This window comes from Protomyctophum parallelum, assembly GCF_964188405.1.
Source record: "Protomyctophum parallelum genome assembly, chromosome: 2".
Taxonomy (NCBI): domain Eukaryota; kingdom Metazoa; phylum Chordata; class Actinopteri; order Myctophiformes; family Myctophidae; genus Protomyctophum; species Protomyctophum parallelum.
This window is the reverse complement of record NC_139699.1, coordinates 12263358-12282648: the sequence shown is the minus strand read 5'-3', so window position 1 is coordinate 12282648 and position 19291 is coordinate 12263358. Positions and strand designations below refer to the sequence as shown.

Below are 19291 nucleotides of genomic sequence, written 5' to 3'. Positions count from 1 at the left end.
TTCCTCAGCAAGGCTAAATAAAAATATGTCGATATAATGCTGATATTTTGTGAGATGAGTACTATTGAAATGTATTATATTGATACTATGCCAAATTCTATCACATTATGCTTAGAATTAGCCAAGGAGGTTTTACTGTATAGGCCTATGGCTTATTTGGCCATATTCGGAATGTTTGAGAAATCGTGCCTAAAGACCTGTACAGTGCAATAAATGTATTCAGGCTGTCAGACTCACTTACTGAATTTCAATGCACTGCTTTTACAGGAGTTCACCTGGGGCGCTATACGAGCTAGAACCGGCCCTGCGTGTACTACAAAATGAGTAGACGTGTTTCACTTGGACCCAATAGACACCAGAAGCAACTTAATACATTTACATTTATCACTTGAAACCTATAATTCTTTTAGGAAGGCATTTGGTGTGGAGGGAATAAAAGACGAACAAGTAGCTACAGAGCCAACTCAGGTCAGGCCGGGGTTAGTCTAGACTCCAGAGAATCTCTCCATTTCAACCTTGTCTGTATATTTGTTGATTCTCTGTATATGCGTACAGTATATACCTGTACCACTCCACAACACTGTTCAACAACATCCATCTTCTAGGGAGGAAAGACTAAAGTGAAAAACTGCCACTGCCAAAGCACATAGAAGTACTTTTGACAAACTACATCTCAAAAATAGTCTAAAGAAGGTTTGTCAAAGATTGTCTGTCACATCCAGTTTGGAGAGACCAGGTTACAGTGTTGCAGAGTTCCACGGTCTGAACCAATGGCATGTTGACACTTCCTCTAAATCTTTTCAGAGATACATTTTTTAACTCTTTCTACCGAGAACTTTTTAACAGAAGTTTTGTTTTAAAGGACCACTTCACCCCTTTTCATCTTCACTGAATTGGTCCTCACTAATGATCATGATAAAATATGTCTGGACTGTGGGCAGTTCAGAAATGTATCCACCAGTGACATAATCGTTAGGCAGATCTATATATATAGATAGATAAACTATATATATATATATATATATATATATATATATATGATTGATTGAATACTTTATTGACAGAAATGTAATCAGTACAGGGTACAGTCAAACAGGAAAATAATCAAGTACAGTTAAACACACGTCCAATGGGACCATTCAGGTCCTGGGTATTTCATAATCATGACATGAAAAATAACAACAAAAATCTAATAAAAGGTAAAACATAATGTACATGTTGGGGAACAAAGAAGGGGTTATAAGGAGGTGGGGGTAGTCACTTGACTAGACTAATCATTTCCTCTCCCTTTGGCATGCTGAAAGGTGGATTTTCAGGCTTGAAGTATATATATATAGGATTTAGAGGAAGTGTCAACATGCCATTGGTTCAGACCTTTTTTTTCAGGAATAGAAAGCCTGCAGTTTCTATTAGCTTTGATTCCCCACGTCACTGGTGGATGGGTTTTTGAACTGCCCACAGCCCTCCCATGAGACACAGATGAGGTAGAAGAAAAAATTGTGGCATTTTATCATGAACATTAGGTTAAAATAGCCAATCTACCAGGTCATGTAATTTCTCATTTGTGATGCGTTGTAGTGAGCTTGTTAGCCTGGCCCAGTCAGCCAGTGTGCTGATGCATTGTGAGCTTGTTAGCCTGGCCCAGCCAGTGTGCTTTCCAGTCTAGAGGCATAATATGCCTATTATGTGGAAGGTTGTGAGTTTGATTTTGAGTTTTAATTTGGGCTGCCCTAGTGTAGTGGTTAGAGCATATTATGCTCTAACCACTACACTAGGGCAGCCCCAATTAAAATGATGTTTAATAATGTTTAGAGAAGATGTCATAAACAATGGTTATCATGAAAAATGTACCAGTGAAAGATTATATAAAAAAACACTTTTGTCCAATCTGTCCAATAAGAACAGACTCAAGTCATGCCTAGCTTTTGGACATTTTTAACTGCCAGGTCCTTATGGGGGATATAATGCTATATTGGACTACCAGGACCATCCACTCCTACATGCACACTGCTTGCATTCCTTCCTTCCTTGTACTACAGTACCTTATACCATGGGTTCCCAAAGTGGGGTCCGAGGACCCCTAGGGGTACTTGAGGGAGTTCCAGGGGGTACCTAGCTCAATTACCGCAGGGAGTTGAACCCCATACTGGTAAACCAGTAGTACCACACCAGTACACACGCCTTAGTTGGTTTTGTTGTAATTTACAGGTCCAAAAGCAATCATTAATTTGTACACTCTCAGAGTTAAATTAACAGTGTTTTTTTTAAGTGGTGCAACCACTTCTACATCCAGCAAGCAATGTCCGTGTACCTGTGTACCTGTTTGTGATGTACCTGTGTGAGCACGAGTGGTGTGCGCATGCGTGAAATTGGAACGAGAGAAGTATGTGACATGGCTGCCACCTGCTGGACGCAAACGATACAGAGAAGAAATTGGAACGATACAGAGAAGAAATTGGAATGATACAAATTGGAACGATACAGAGAACCAATAGACGGGAGTTGCACCACTTGGTTCACACTGGTGTGATTTTTAATATAAATTGGGGTGCCAGAGATAGAAATGCCATTAACTACTAGAGCTGTAAAAATCCTCCCTTATCGGGGTCACTGGCATATGTTTTCAAATGGGGGGTCCGTGGCCTAATAAATGTTGATTTGGGGGTCCTTAACATGAAAAAGTTTGTGAACCACTGCCTTATACAGTACATTTCGCACATGCACATTTTCTAAATTGCCGTTTCCCTGTATAGCTCAGTGTTTTATTGTGTTGTTGTTGTATTCAGTATTTTTATGTACACCCTGGCTGCAAAGAAATGCTCCCCTAATGGGATAATATAGATCATCTTGAATTCTGAATCGTTGAACAGGAGGAAGCAATAGTGCAACTATAGAATATTGGCACTTTTATGTTTGAATCTGCTATGTAACTGTAATTAATGCCATTCAAATGTTAATCATCGTTAATAGGCTACGAGACACAATATAAGCATTTTTTAGGAAAAGGGGAAACAAAGCTTAACAACAAAGTCTTAAATTATGATATTGATTCCACTAATCTGTTAATCAAAAGTGAAATTATGAGTAAGCTACACAAAAACGAGGCACCTCGCAGAGAGAATTATACGACGATGACAAACACACACAGGCAAAGAGAGTGGTTGGAAAAAAAAAGAATATACAAAAATATGAAAATTATGTACTGTACTGTAAGGACTCGTGACATTTCCCACATGTGAGCAAAGACTTTGGCAGAGCATTTTAAACTAAGGTACAGTAAAAGTGTAAAGATTAGACACCGCCTTGGAGCTAAATGTTAAACTATCTGATATAGTGTGTGTAGAAAGAGGGTATTATAATGAGATCAGCATGACAAGTATAAGCCATTTGGATAAACAAATCCGCTCGCACAAAACACCCTACTTCCTCCTGTCCCCATGAATAAATATGTGCCGTGCACCAGGCCAGATATCCATGCACATGCAGACTGCAAACTGAGTGATAACTGCTCTAAATGCCTGAACTTTAAACAGTTCAAAAGGCCCAAATCCCTTGCAATCTTTTCTAAGCAGGTCTTCCATGGATCAAACTGTGTTTTAAGTACCAACAGGATGGAACTCTTAATGGTCACCATAATATGTAGAGATTCAGTTTCTTAATCCAGGATATAAGCTTTGAAAAACCGTTCAGTTCAAGGCCAGTGCGATCCCATTTTGTGGAGTGATAAAATGTCCATTCCTACATCGCTGCGTACCAAATGAACAGTAATTATGCAACGCTCATCATTGTCATCAGAGCATCATCCGGCGCTGTTAAAGTAGCGTGGCAAATGGAATGGACAGATGGTCTAAAGCAGCTCATTTCAACTCAGAGATACGTTAGTCAATTTATCCCTGTGCGTCACAAAGCTGCTTTAGTTATGTTCTGTGATCTAAGGTCTTAGCAATGGTCCATACTGTTATTCATCAACATGTCAATAGGATTAAACAGCTGTCTTGTACAAAGGCATAAATCAATGTTGTCCTCAAATAAGACACCAAATGACTATGATGTGTGATGTGTGAGATGTGTGTGTGCGCGTGCCTGCCTGCCTGCCTGCGTGCCTGCCTGCCTGCCTGCGTGCCTGCCCGCCCGCCCGCTTGCCTGCCTGCCTGCCTGCGTGTGTGTGCGTGATAGGTTGCCTCATATGTTCTCAAACATTAATGCAAAACATTTTAGTGTAAATAAAAAATACCCCTCACTCTGGATGACAAATGTAACCAATCAACAGGACCTGGGCGCACATTTCACTGAAGTGTCCAATCTTAACATAATACCATAAACACCCTCCCAAGAATGACTCACTTCCCGTTCCCGTGCATACCGTACAGTTTTGTCCAATATCTAAAGAAGAATGAGAAAGTCTTGCAGTACTGTAAATACATTCAAACTACAGTATTATTAGGGGGGGCTTCTCATCCATCCACCTCTCTGAAAACAACGGTGAGATGTTGGAGTTAATGTTTGCAGCTGAAAGCAGCAAGTACTGAGGGTGAAGCTCAGGTCAAGGTGATTTGTCATGTCAGGCAACTTCTCACCTCCAGTCCTGTGGCTTTTCCCTGGGTTGGCAGGCCTGTAAGCAGCGCTATGTCGTTCCCCGGCTGCACTTCATAATTGATGAGGAAGTGGGACTATGGGATTTAACCCGAGTTACACAGGAAAACCACCGGTGTTCATTGAACCCATTTTGGACGGAGGCCGATTAAAAAAAATGGCTTCTAAATAAATTTAAAAAACCCTATGTCAGTGGTGCTCAACCTTTTTCATGTCAAGGACCCCCAGAATTATCTCTATTGGGCCACGGACCCCCATCGCAAAATATGTATTTCCTGGGACCCCCCCCCAGAAGCAAATATTTTAGTTAAAAATGTTCCGTCTGAAATATATATTCAATGATTTGCGCCACATTTCAAAAATAGCAGACCTACAAGCTTGTTGAGCTTGTAGATCTGCTATTTTTCAATAGCTAAATCATAACATAATGTTTAAAACACCAAAAGGGGTTCCCGCCCAAAATGGGTTAACTCTGAGTGTGTACAAATAACCTAAATGGATTCGTAAAGGTCCATTTGGTTACGTTTGTACACACTCAGTCGCTGAGTTGCAAATGGGTGAAATGAACACTGAGGATTTGACTGTGTAGGACAGATGTGAGCACAGGACAGATGTGTGGATAGATAAATATTATATTGATCCTGTGAGGGGAATTCAGTTATCATAGCAGCACCGAGGTAGGCATGAAACTGAGAGATGTAGAGCTAAGAATACAAAATAAAGAAAATAAAGAACAAGTGGAAATGTAAAAAATATACAAATAAACCAAAGGCCACGGAGGCAAGCTAATGGTAGTGGTACACAAGACAAGCTAATGGTAGTGGTACACAAGACAAGCTAATGGTAGTGGTACACAAGACAAGCTAATGGTAGTGGTCATAGGCGGCGGGTGCGTTTTACCTTTGGGTAGGCTGCTATAGAATTGCGTTGGGGGGGGGGGGGGATTTATTTATTTATTTATTTATTTCCCAGATGGTCTAAAAATGAGTTATTTAGCATACTTTTACCAATGAATTAGCCTATACACAGACAACGACTTTTGGACGTCTTTTTCTCAAGTCTCGAGTCAGTCAGTGTAGATTACCCGGCGGTGTTGCTGCCCCTCCAGGAGTCGCGGCTCATGGCTCTTCACAGACGGCACAGAGACAGCAGTCACTCCGCTGAACGTGTCAGTGTTGCTGCAGTGGTGTGGACTGTGAACCGTGAACCGTGCGGCACTGGTGGTGCTGCTGAGTGCTGACAGCCGACTCACAGCTTCTTCTTCTGAATTAGGCTACTTTATCTTTGCCTTGAAAAATACATTTTGCGTTTTGCTGTTTCCCAAAACAAACCAGCGCGCGCTACTCTTTGCTACAAAGCGACTGGAAGACGAGGTTTACAGACATACCAATAGTAGTCAATCATATGCTGATTAGGCCAGTTGCTGTATAGTGTATATAGCCTATCCGATCAGCGATCACCAGGGGGCAGCGACAACACACACACACACTAGCCTTCTATAATGCTGGGCACATATATTATATACAGTATACAGTATATACTGTATATTAAAAAAAAAAACCCAAATAATTTTTGGGAAGGCTAAGCCTTCCCTAGCCTTACGCACCCGCCGCCTATGGTAGTGGTACACAAGACAAGCTAATGGTAGTGGTACACAAGACAAGCTAATGGTAGTGGTACACAAGACAAGCTAATGGTAGTGGTACACAAGACAAGCTAATGAAGAATCTAAATGATTCTCTTTAAAGTATACATAAAGTTGTATACCGCATGCAATCCAATGCTATGGTGCATGCCGTTTTATTTAAGAGCTATAAATTCCATCTAGAAGTTCGTGGCTTATAGTAAGTTCATGGCTTATTGTAAGTTACTGTATTACTGTAGTTAGTATTTGACATTAAGTTCATGGTTCAGTTTCAAGTCTCTGAGGCAACAATATCTCACCCAGAGATGGTGGAGCCTCTGGTGCATTATGAATTTGACCTTTTAAAGATTGTTTCCATAAAAGACATCGTTAAATTGACTGCTGCACTGGAGGGAAAAGTTGTCCCCTTAAGGGATTTTTATGGACACAGTATGTCATTTGCTACAATGATAATTATGCTAAAGGACTTTTTATGGCATGGGTATTTTCCTGCAAGTCATATTTAGTTACTGTATAGTGTTTTATAGATACTTTGCAAGGTTTGGAGAGAGACTTATTACCAACAACTTGCTGACTGATTTATTGCACTCAAGTGCAATAAATCTAAATTGTTTACCTTACCCTTAGTGCAGGGGTAGGCAACCTTTATTATCATTTTGGCCCAAAATGTATTCATGTATTATTATATGTCTGGAGCCGCAAAATATGTTAATAAAGCAAACTTTCATTATTTGTGCTTTTTCTTCAACATCACTTTTTATTGTTTGCTAATTTCTCAAAGCAGATCAAGTATACCAGTAAGCCAGCAGTGTTGGTGGTGAAAGCAAATAAACCTATCCAGGCATTAATAAATTCTTGATTTTCCTTCAATAATTCAGTCTTATTTTTATCTAGTGTAATAGGTGACATTTTAATGATGTATGTACAATAGGAGAATGTAAAGTGCATGTCTACTACAATTATAAATTATGATTAAAATGTAAAAGAAAAAAAATCTTTTAAGGGAAATTGTGATCGCCACTTTTTCAAGACTACAACAAGCGATTACATGCAGCGTTTTAAAGTGGATTTCCATGACAAGCAACTCAGCGGTCGGTGCAGTGTCAACGGTAACTTTAAACATATAGGCAGGGGAGCCTGAAAGACGACCAGACCATCCATCGGTGTGGATCCTGTTAAATACTTCTTTGCCTTTCTAAATCCTGCACCTGGGAGCCACGGGAGAGTGCATATGAGCCACATGCGGCTCTAGAGCAGCAGGTTAACAGCTGTTAGTCTCAACAAGCAGTGTGCGTGCCGATATATGCATAATGCATATATACTGATAACATTAGGGATCTCCCTATATCGGCATAAAAGGGACAAGGATAGACAGAGAGCTCCATATATGGGCATAAAAAAGATACAGGGAGACAGACAGATACAGATATCTCCTTGTACAGTATGGCCACAAAAGGGACACAGGGTTAAACGGGTGCTATAACAACATATATAATGGGTATTGCATACTTATAAGGCTTACTTATAAAGTAAGTAAGCCTTGCAGAGCCATGAGGCCCATAGGGGCAGGAGCCTATCTCCTGTTTCTGTAGCATGAGGCAGCTTGATGTACAAGTACAGCCCCTGGACATGACGCTAGTATGTCGCAGGGACTTACCCCCAATGCAACCCTTGATGCTGAGTGCCAAGCAGGGAGGCACTGGCTCCCATTTCCGAGTCTTTGGTATGACCCGGCTGGGGATTGAACCCCGACCTCCCAGTCTCAGGGCGGACACTCTAACCACAAGGCCACTGAGCTGGGTGGGGTATACATTTCTGATGTTCATTGTTCCCAACTTGCATCGTTCCCAAGTAGGCTGGTGCCTGACAGGCACAGGTCTAGTTAAATAAATACAGGCTGTTGTGTGTGTGTGTGTGTGTGTATATATATATATATATATCTTAGCCTTGAGTTTGAAGTCACGCTTCAAGCAAGTTCATATTACACACAGATAATATAAATTGTTGCAGTGTGTGTATCATTATATGAATCTGACAGTACACAATTTAAATACTGAATCTTTGGTATTGTAGCTGTGATGTGTGTATTTAGTCTACTGTTCAAGGTTAGCTTTATTGTCCCTTGCGGGAAATTGGTTTGCAGCCAGATCATAGTAAAATACACACAAAATACACACAACAACAACATTCAATACAGGACTAAGAACAAGGCAGGAGAATTAATTCTGTATATACCTAGGTCATACCATAACCTTGCAGGTTAAGTGGTTGTCATTGGAAGCTTATTGTACATGTAGCTTTGCCACAGACAGGCGGAGGTACTAATAATCTCAGGGAGTAAAGGTCAAAACATGGGTTTCAGCCCAGTCAGGAATGATTAAAGGTCATTCTCCAATCTCATCACGTTTATTTTTGTCCTCTCTTTCATTTCCTCTTTTTTTTTATTCACACCATTTGTCTCTCGGGCTCTGCTCAAAGGGACAGTAAGTATTAACTATTAAGGCAATAGAGGTGATAAAAAAAAAAGGAATTCTATCTTTGCTTAAATGTAAAGCTGCTCTGAGGAATAGTCTACACATTTACATAAATTGTCTCTGGTTGAAGGCAGGGCCAGTTCACTCCAGTGAGTTATACTTCCTGGGGTCAACAGAAAATAGCATGATAAGTGACTGCAAATCTAATGCACAATAAACATTTTTGGTAGCCATGACAGCCCTGCCTCTAAGGGTCCCAAATTGATGTGATCGATTTGATTTACACACTGTAGATAGATTGAGGTAATGAATGCACATTGTGATTTATTTTTTTATTATTTATGATTGTATAATTTATCTTGCAGTGGCTATAAACCTCAGTCAAAACATTAAATATTCATGCTCATCTTTGCTGCTGGATCTTCAAAAAGTCTATCAAATGACACAGCAGTGTCTGTGCTTTGTGGCTCTCGCACAAGGAAAAGGTTTATTTAGTGACTTTCTTAGCATATCAACTGACTCATAAAATGAAATAGAGTTTAAGTACAGAAACTATTTAGTGATGTCATTCTCAAATAGAATACTTTTTTTTCTCCATAACTCAGTGTTTAATATTATCCTAAGCTGTTTAAAATAAAATTCTAATCCCTAATGTTTGATAAAGCTCTTTGAACATATTTATTTTTCTAAGTCTAATGAATTCAACAAATTTCAAACTAAACCATAGACAGTTGAGGATAAAACCCAAGAAATTAATTGCTAACATGAAAGTTGTTTCTTAATTTTTGAACATGCATCTGAAAATATATTAAAAAGAGAATAACAAATGTACACATTGCAAACAGAATCCTTCAGCGCATGAGTGGCCTGTGGGCATTTTCCCTTTAATCTCAGTCTTTAGCCCAAAGCCTGGATCTCCACGGGTGGTTCCTTTGCATTGCACATGGAATATGGAAGACACTCCAAAAATCACATGAAAAAATGTGCACTGGCTTCAGTCGAAGAGGAAAAAAGGAAAAAAGTGATAAAAAGGAGAAAAAAAGGCAGTGGCCCCTAAACTCGGGCATCCAAACAAAGTGCATTCAAACAAATATGGTAATACAGTATGGAATAAACACATTTTCTCTCTAGTGGTAGAGGGAAAATAAATTGATTTAATACAAAGACTGTCTGTAAACAACAACACAGCTGCCCATAACGATCCAACCTTTGAGAGCATCTAGTTTGTAACCACTGACCCGTCCAAAGAATTCATGGAGTGAGTCAGTCAGTCAGTCAGTCAGTCAGTCAGTCAGTCAGTCAGTCAGTCAGTCAGTCAGTCAGCCAGCCAGCCAGCCAGCCAGCCAGCCAGTCAGTCAGTCAGCCAGCCATCCAGCCAGTCAGTCAGTCAGCCATCCAGCCAGTCAGCCAGTCAGTCACATAATATTATCTTGAGAACTGTTCCCGACTGATTTCACTGGTGTATTGCTGAGGACCAAAGGGAAGAGCAGTGTCACAATTAAGTGTGATGTTGATTGGATAAACAATTATGGAGAATATGCTGCACGCAGTCACACCGCAGGTCTCAACAGCTCTGCAAGCAGCACTTTCTGTGGCCGAGTAATCAGGCTGATGGGCACTGTTGGGCACGCACATGTTCCAAGCAGCCATTTAGCGTACTTTAAAATAACTTCTGACTATCAGTTCAGCTAACTATATCCTACAAAATAATGTCCACGACATTTTCTATCCATGATTATAAAAGCTCAGTTTGTTTTTAATTTGTGTTGATCATAGTCGTGAAAACAGGTTTCCTAGCGGTGAGAGACTTTGAAACCATCTATGGACAGATTCAAGAATGTATAATTATAATAATGAGAGATTCATTGGACTGCAGTGGAAACAGTACATCTATTTCCTTCGCTTCAGCAGAATGCAGAACACACAGTACTGTAACAGTCAAAATGATGATTATTGATTAAACGAAGGTTAGACTCACCTTGGCGACTCTGTTGGCTACCTCCCGGCCCACCATCAGCCCCTGGACAAACGTCCGCGCTGCGATGAAAGACCTGGTGACTTGAGCCTTGAGCCTCCGGGGTATATCTCCAAAGGGCTTTAGCTGGTCTGTGTATTTACTGATGCACTCCAGGTAGTCCTCTGAGAAGTGGTACTGGGAGTTGAGGAGCTGGAACATGCGCTCCAACAGCCGGGACCAGAAGTCGTTCAGCATCTCCTCCAGGTTGACGTTGCCTCCCGTGTAGTAGCGCTTCAGCTCCGTGAACAAGTCCTGAAACACCTCCGAGTTCTGTATGTACAGCTTCCCGTATGTCCGCGTGAACATGTCATTCAGAGACTTCTCGGAATTGTCCAGCAGCTCCAAGAAAAACTCTGGGAAAATGGTTTGGGTGGGATGGGGGGGGGGGGGGGGGGGATAAAATGATACATTTGTTATTATAAAATCATGAACCGTTTGTGAAGTAATTTCACATTTATTTGTTGACTCAGCACTATTTTCAAAGAACTGTCAAATTAAAAAGGTTAGACATTCTAAAGCACACTTTTTATTTCAAGCAAACGCGTAGCCTTGCATGACAGTAGCACCAGTCAGCCTCCATGCCGTCATCTGAAACATGCTCAAGGGAAATACATTCCACTCAAAAACCTTACCATGTGAAACGGCCATTGAAAAACAAAATGAACAAAATCCTCAGTGTTCATTTAACTCCAAACCAAAACCACAACAAAAACAAAAAATTGACACTGAGCATTTGACTGTGTATTTCTTGGTTGGAGTCTTCTTTAAGAGATATTATAATTTAAGTCCCGTCTCATGGTTCTGTCTACGTGCAGTACAGTATACTGGGACAAAGCATACAGCCAATAATAGGTACTTGATTATGTGCAGAAAGTCAGTCCGAAGCATTAATAATTTAATAGCAGAAATAATGGGCCACAAAGACCATGAATGATTAATGTAAAGGTTCTGATTGCATACTGTAACAAAATATTCATAAGTTTTAGACACAGACACCAGTATACATTATCATCCTGAATAGCTTCTATTATTTCCAGACACATTTATTTCTCACAGAGACTATTTATTTGACCATCCAGGCAGCTGGCCTATAATTGAATATTGTGTTACAGTAGACTGAAAGAAAGTACAATGAACGGGCTTCTTGTTTTTATTATATGACATGAAAACAAGAACTGTTTCTCTGAATGAATAGAAGGATATGGTGCACTTAGTGTAGTAACAATGTCATTATGATGCAAGGACACGTGTCTTCATTTCTATAATTATTCACTACACAGTTGCGTCACGTGACCCAAAATCATGAAGCTCGGACGCGTCTATTCTCTCTCTCTCTCTCTCTCTCTCTCTCTCTCTCTCTCTCTCTCACACACACAATACAAACCAACGCATTATTTATGAATAAACATGCTTTAAATTTGCTAGAATAAAATGCTTTTTGATTATATGCAGATATTTGACAAATGCACGTGACAGATATATACAGATATACATGTAAATGTATAGTGTATTTTGTTTGGAACTCTTGAATATGTTTCCTATTTTTCTTTCTTTCTTTCTTGATATTGAGGAGCAGGTCAACTTAAATGAACCTTTACGGTTATTTAAATAATGCAGCTTTTGGAAAACAATTCCAATTCCAATTGTTATGTATTTATTTATTGTTTATTTATCCTTTTTTATTTCTATGTATACTTACTGTGTGAATAAAATGTTAATGGAAGTAACTAACTAACTAACTACTGTAACTAACAACACACAGCTGCAGCTATAGTTTAAAATACAGCCTCCACATCAATTAATTAATAATGTATTTGTCAGTTTGCCTCCCTATAGCTTTCTTCTCTGCTGGATGCAGACCTCCTGAGCATCAACACAGACAAACAGCAACCACCAAAAAGAACCAAAAAGACAAACAACAAAAGAAAAAAATAAAGCCATAAGCAGCGGAGTCTTACTGAAGCTTAACTAATAGGATTCCTTGCTCCTGTGTGGAAGGAATTAACACTACAGGGATCATAAAACATCTCCCCATGCACTAATGTCAAATATACGGCCTCCTTTCCTCTCTGTAAACAAACAACACAGACATAATAGTGCATGTTGCGCGCTCCAAAATATTAACTCTCTCGCATTTGTAATTGCTGTGATTTGTTGGCAGGGTGTCATTTATGTGCACTCTTGGTGCACAATGGTGACCCCCGATATTAGCCTGGCTAATAAGCCAGACCGAATCAGCCGTTGGCAAAAGAAAATTGCCTGCCGGCGGATTACGGTCTGGAGAGGCTCAATTGTACGCCCATTTCCTACACCAGAGAACTGGTGTGGCCAATCGGGACACGCCACGGTACAATATGGGCGGGCTTTGGTACAGTGACGTTCAATGCTTGAGACCTTTGACTGACAGTAGCTCTGACCAATTGCGTCAAAGAGAAAATGTTTGAACCCGCCCCCCCCGGGAAACAAGATCCATACACAGCATATCCAGACTCAAATACCACACGACAGTGTGATTTGAGTCTGGCTTATTAGCCCGATATAGCCATGAGCACACGTTTGTGATACTTGTGAAAATGTAAGGTATAGTGGATTAATGCTAGGCTAGGCACACAATGATATAGCGATTGCAGTTCCACACAGGCAGGGGCGGCCTTAAGGATCGGGAGGCCCCGTTCATGACGTCATGATTGTAATAATTAATAATAATAATACGTTTCTTTGTGTCAGTGTGTATTATCGGACTTCAAAGCATGAACAGCATACAGCACAGCCAAGTAGAAAAATACACAAAACACATGAACAGCATACAGCACAGCCAAGTAGAAAAATACACAAAAGCAGCTTGATTAAACAATTATTTTACTTTGTCTTGAAATGACTGTAAGGTGACGCAATCGCAACTCTGCGAGTGCACACACTGGGAAGTGGGAACAATTACAAACTAACAACGTGACATGACAGGTCATGGTCAAGTGCCTGCAGTGATTATTAGCTGCTGCCAAGGCAACTAGTGGTAAGTGGACGGACACATGAGGCTGAATAATTGACAAGGCTGAGTAGTGGAAGGCTGCGATGCAATGCAGTGCAATATTACTATTTACTACTGCTACCATTTTCTTTTTAATCGGGAGGCCCCTGGAGGTTTCAATTGAAACGATACACAGGGCAATATGACAATAATGTCTAATGTACATAATAATAATAATAATAATCAGTATTTTATCTAGGATAACAACCATTAATACATTAACAAATTAACTAAATGCCATTCTCAAGGTCAATAAGCTAATGAAATGTACATACTGTATGCAGAAGTTTTAATTGCCCTGTACCATCATAGATCCACACTCTCCAGTTCTAGGTTAAAGGCCTCTAGTGAGGCCTTAAACCTAGAACTGGAGAGTCTGGATTGGTCCGATGTGCTCAGGAGCTCACTAGTCGAAGAAGCATGGCTTGGCTTTAAAACCAAATTTACATCAGTACTAAACATCATGACTCCGTTGAGAACCGTCAGGGTCAAAACCCGCTCGGAGCCATGGATGAATTCGGACATACTGACTGCAATGAAAACCAGAGACATCAAATGCTCTGAACTTCTTAAATGCAAGTCCAAGCTAGCCAAGCGCTTCGACAGTGATCTCCAAACCAAACTGTACATCCTAAAAACCCAATGTAACAAGCTAAGAAACGGTGTTATTGCCATGACCAAATCAGCAAAAAGTAACTTTATCAATGATAAAGCCGAGGAAATTAAAAACAATCCTCGGGAGCTTTGGAAGCTACTAAACAACCAACTAGGCTGTGGTCAGATACTAAAAACCAGGTTTACTAACATAAACATCAAATCGAATAATACCCTCATCACTGACAAGCTTGATGTAGCAAACCACTTGAACATCTTCTTTACAAACATTGCAACAATGCTGGTTAACAAACTGCCCTCCCACTCGTTTTGGTGTAGAGCACATCAAAGCCTTCTACAAAAACCTAGGTGTTTGTAAAGATGATTTTAAAATGGCAATGGTAACAACTGAGGAGGTACTTAAAAAACGGAGTGCTCTCCAACCCCACAAGGCCACTGGCCATGACAATATTCCCTCCAAATTTCTCAGAGACTCAGCCATTTCCATAGCTCCCGTCATCACCCACATAGTAAACCTCTCCATCAAACAGGGACAGGTCCCCCAAGATTTTAAACTGGCCAAAGTAACCCCCCTGTGCAAAAAAGGGAGTAAATTAGAACCCGGCAACTACCGCCCTATTTCTATTCTAAGCTCCATCTCAAAAGTGATGGAAAAAATAGTCTTTGAACAGGTTGAAAAGTATCTTGCCACTAATAAATTGCTGTACGAGTTCCAATCTGGTTTCAGAACATCCCACTCCACTGACACATGCCTCCTCTATTTGAGCGACCACATCAAACACGAGGTGGACGCTGGAAAATACTGCGGCATGGTCATGCTGGACCTCCAAAAGGCTTTTGACACTGTGAACCACTCCATACTGGTTAACAAGCTTAAAGCTATTGGTTTTGATAGCACATCAGTGAGCTGGATGCAATCCTACCTGGAGGGGAGAGAACAGATGGTGGAGGTGAACGGAACACTGTCCGCTCCCCTCCCAGTGAGCTGTGGCGTCCCACAAGGAAGCATAATAGGGCCTTTACTGTTCCTAATATATGTTAACGACATGACATCAGCTTGTGACTGCAACTTGTTCCTGTTCGCAGATGACTCAGCACTGCTGGTCTCGGACAGGAACAAACTGCAGGTTGAAAAGACCCTCAGCTCTGAACTCGGTAGAATCTGCACCTGGCTCGCTGATAACAAACTATCCTTACACCTGGGAAAAACTGAATCCATTCTCTTCGGATCAAATAGTAATCTCAGCAAGGCAGATGGCTTCTTGGTTATAGTGGGTGACAATATTATCACACGAAAAGATCAAATTACCTACCTAGGTTCCATCCTGGAGGCCAATCTTTCCGGTGATAAAATGGCCACCAACGTAATCAAAAAAGTCAATCAAAGAACAAGATTCCTTTACAGGATCTCCTCACTGGTCAGCAAAAACACCTTGAAGACCTTAACAGGAGCCCTTGTACAAGGTTTCTTTGACTATGCATCCACCTCTTGGTACCACAGCACCTCAAAGGCCCTTAAAACAAGGCTCCAGACCTCCCAAAACAAACTGGTCAGGCTCCTACTTGGCCTCACCCCCCGAACCCACCTCATCCCTGCCCACTTTGACAGGCTGGGATGGCTTAGGGTCGACGACAGAGTACAGCATCTTGCAATGGGTCTGGTCCACAAGATTCGATACACCACCAAGATACCCATGTACCTGTCTAAATACTTCCTTAATGTAAACGAAGTCCACACCCACAACACCAGAGGGAGTGCAACAAACCATGTTCAACCCAGATTCGGCACAAACAAGGGACTAAATTATTTTCGCTCCTATGCCACCAAAATGTGGAACGCCCTACCAACAGTCATTAAGACATGTGAATCCCTTGACTCCTTCAAAACCGCTCTCAAAGGGCACCTACGGATGGCTGCAATTCGAAACTGGCCTCTGTAAAATCTGAATCCCCTCACCCCCCCCCATTTCCCCTCACTGTAATGTAATGTATCTTTTCCCTTTTTGCTTCCTATATGATGAATTCCTGTTCTGTTCTTTAGCTACATAGAAATGTCTATTTGTATGTCTCTAAATGTTTTGATGAATTGAACAATGTGGACCCTGTTGTAAACAAGTGTAATGCTTAATTGGGTCGTCCACTCACAGTTAACAGTCTTTGTATTGAGTTTGTGCTTGAAATGTACTGTAAATTCTGCAAACTGTTAATAAATATTTCAATCAATCAAAAAAGATACTGTAAAAGAGATACACCCTGCATTGTATGTTGGATGGGAATAATTATACTTTATTTTTCTAATTGACTGGGCCTCTGTACAGTATGTGAGGTGTTGTTTTGTAAACTATGGGGAGAGGACCTCTAAAGATCCAACACTATATGCTGTAACAATGTTTATCTCAATGTGGCGCCAATGTGGCAGACAACCTGTGACGTCGTCTATGACCGTTCCACAGAACCTTATTGTGAAAATGGTCGATCTACAAGCTTGAGGCGTTGTAGATCGTCTACTTTCACTCTTTTTCTCTTTCTTATATTGAAACTGTCACATCTTGGGGACACCCCTAAAATCATGTGGGGACCCCCTGTGGTTCCTAACCCACAGGTTGAGAACCACTGGTCTACATATCCATATCCTATGACAACAAATGTGGGCAAGGTTTCAGCCACGCACGCAAGCACACATGCACGCACGCACGCACGCATGCACACACGCACGCACACACGCACGCACACACACACGCAAGCACACATGCACGCACGCACGCACACACGCACGCACCAGGGGGGCAGTCAGCCAGATATTTCGTGAAGCCTCATTTGAAATCGGTAGTTCATATAATGGCCTGTTGTGGCGCTGGACTGGACCCAAAAAGCCCCATAGCTCCATAGAGGCCCATGTATTTTGGCCCAACTTCACCTAGACTGTATTACCTTAATAAACATGGTCATGAATACTTTCTTCTTCCAGTCACTAGTTTAAAGTCTCATTTCTAATGTCATAATATTCTTTTTGGAAAATTATGGTCCCATTAATTAAAAAAATGACCATAAAGTCGCGTATGTTCTGAGGGGCGTGGCTACCGTTACAGTCTATGATCGGGATTCCCCTCCCACTCAAGAGTCTTCTCCTCCCACTCGAGTCAAAATAAAAACCAACGGAGAAGAAGGGGGGAAGTCCCGCCTCGTTGTCTGGGCAGCCAATGACCAGCTGGTACAAAACGGAGCCAGCCAATGGCCAGCTGGTACCAAACGGATCTAGAAAGATGGCGACTTACATCAGGAATTAGCATATTATTACAGGCTTCATTTTACGTTCATGTTAGACCCGGGGAACGCTTTGTCCATATTTTTTACAGTCTATGGCACGCACGCATGCACGCACGCACCACCCCACCTACATCTAAAACACTAATACTAATTACAATTGCTCCAGGTGACAGCCTACCAATAGCATCTCGAAAAACCCTGTTTACAAGACATAATGGGATTTGTCCACTGTTACTTACTACGGAGAGAGTGATCAGGGGAACACAGTAAAATCCCTGTTATTAACCCAAATGGACATTTGTACAGTACGCTCTGAGAGTGAAATGAACACTGATCTTACTGTGTACCTTGCCATCTCCATTAATCAGCGTTACATCTACCCCCTGTGCGTGTGTGTGTGCGTGCGTGCGTGCATGTGTAGTAGCTACTAGTATGCTCAGCCTGCCCTGCCACTGCAGTAGTAACCTGCTGTGCCGTCTGACTCTGGACTCCTAGGGGCTGTTTTGTCTTGCCTCATCCTAGTCCTGACTGCCTGCATGCTCTGGCGTGTGTCTGGACCTATATATGAATAGAGACGGCACCCGGAGGAAACCCCCAGGCGAAATGGACATAGTGGCCGAATAATTTGGTATTGCAGCGCTGGGGCCAAAACTCATGAACGCGCTGGTCCGTTGACTATCATTGCGCACGTTCAAGGATGACACGTGAACGCTGTTTCAGTGCAATGATAGTCAACGGCACAGCGCGTTCATGAGTTTGGGCCAATAAAAGAGAAACCCGGTGCCGTCTCTATTCATATATACTCCAAGGTCTGAACCCTTGGTCGAGTCTTTTATCCAGTCAGCACGTGTAGTGCATGTACAATCAGCATACAGATCACCTCAGCCGACCCCAGCCGTTTGATAAACAAGCCAGTCCGACCAAAAGAAGGATATATTAGCGATGAACACCGGTACGAACATATTCAGATTTTTTTAATCAAACTGTCTTTTATACTCTCTCGTGTGAGCGTGTTATTGTATAAGCAGTTTTATCTCCATGCCCCCAAGTGACATTCTGTACTAAATCAACGTCCCAGCACGTTTAAATGCCATCTTATCAGCAGAAGCGATAACTGTCTACCTACAGCCACAGCCACAGCACCTCCCCCCCTTCACTTCAATTCCTATTAGATAAATGATCATATTGCCCCCTGTGTGCTCTGCTGTACAAAATGCTTCCATAGGCGACAGAACTCTAAACATGGTGATTGGACTTGGTCTTAAACAGGTGCATATTTACAGCATGTTATTATTGTAAACAATCTTCAGTGTTAATTATAGTTTTTCTACAACAACATTTTATAAATGAAACATGAACACGGAGGATTTTACTGTGGGCTCAGGCTCCATTCCAGGGCTAATACCGGTGACCCATGATCACACCTGCGTTTGTTTAACACATTTAGACCTGGATTCTACAAATGTCTAAATGTCGCGGCGAGTTTTCGTCACGTTTCGGCGAATCCTCAAGTTAACTCGCCAAAAAGGATAAATGTGGCGAGTATTCTTGTTACCCCTCTGCCCCCCCCCCCCCCCATCTGAAAATATGTTGTTCCAGGGACCTCCCCAGAAGCAAAGATTTGAGTTAAAATGTTCACTCTGTAATAATAT

General features: G+C 41.4%; 1 protein-coding gene across 1 annotated transcript in view; it reads right to left on the bottom strand.

The window, feature by feature from the left end:
- LOC310854509 (glypican-6-like) overlaps positions 1-19291 on the bottom strand; it is a gene marked incomplete at its 3' end in the record, with an annotated part of 202607 nt that overhangs the window by 71015 nt on the left and 112301 nt on the right. The window contains exon 3 of the mRNA XM_083759189.1: positions 10691-11082. Coding sequence (XP_083615315.1) covers positions 10691-11082 — 392 coding nt within the window. The remainder of the gene's footprint in view (positions 1-10690; positions 11083-19291) is intronic.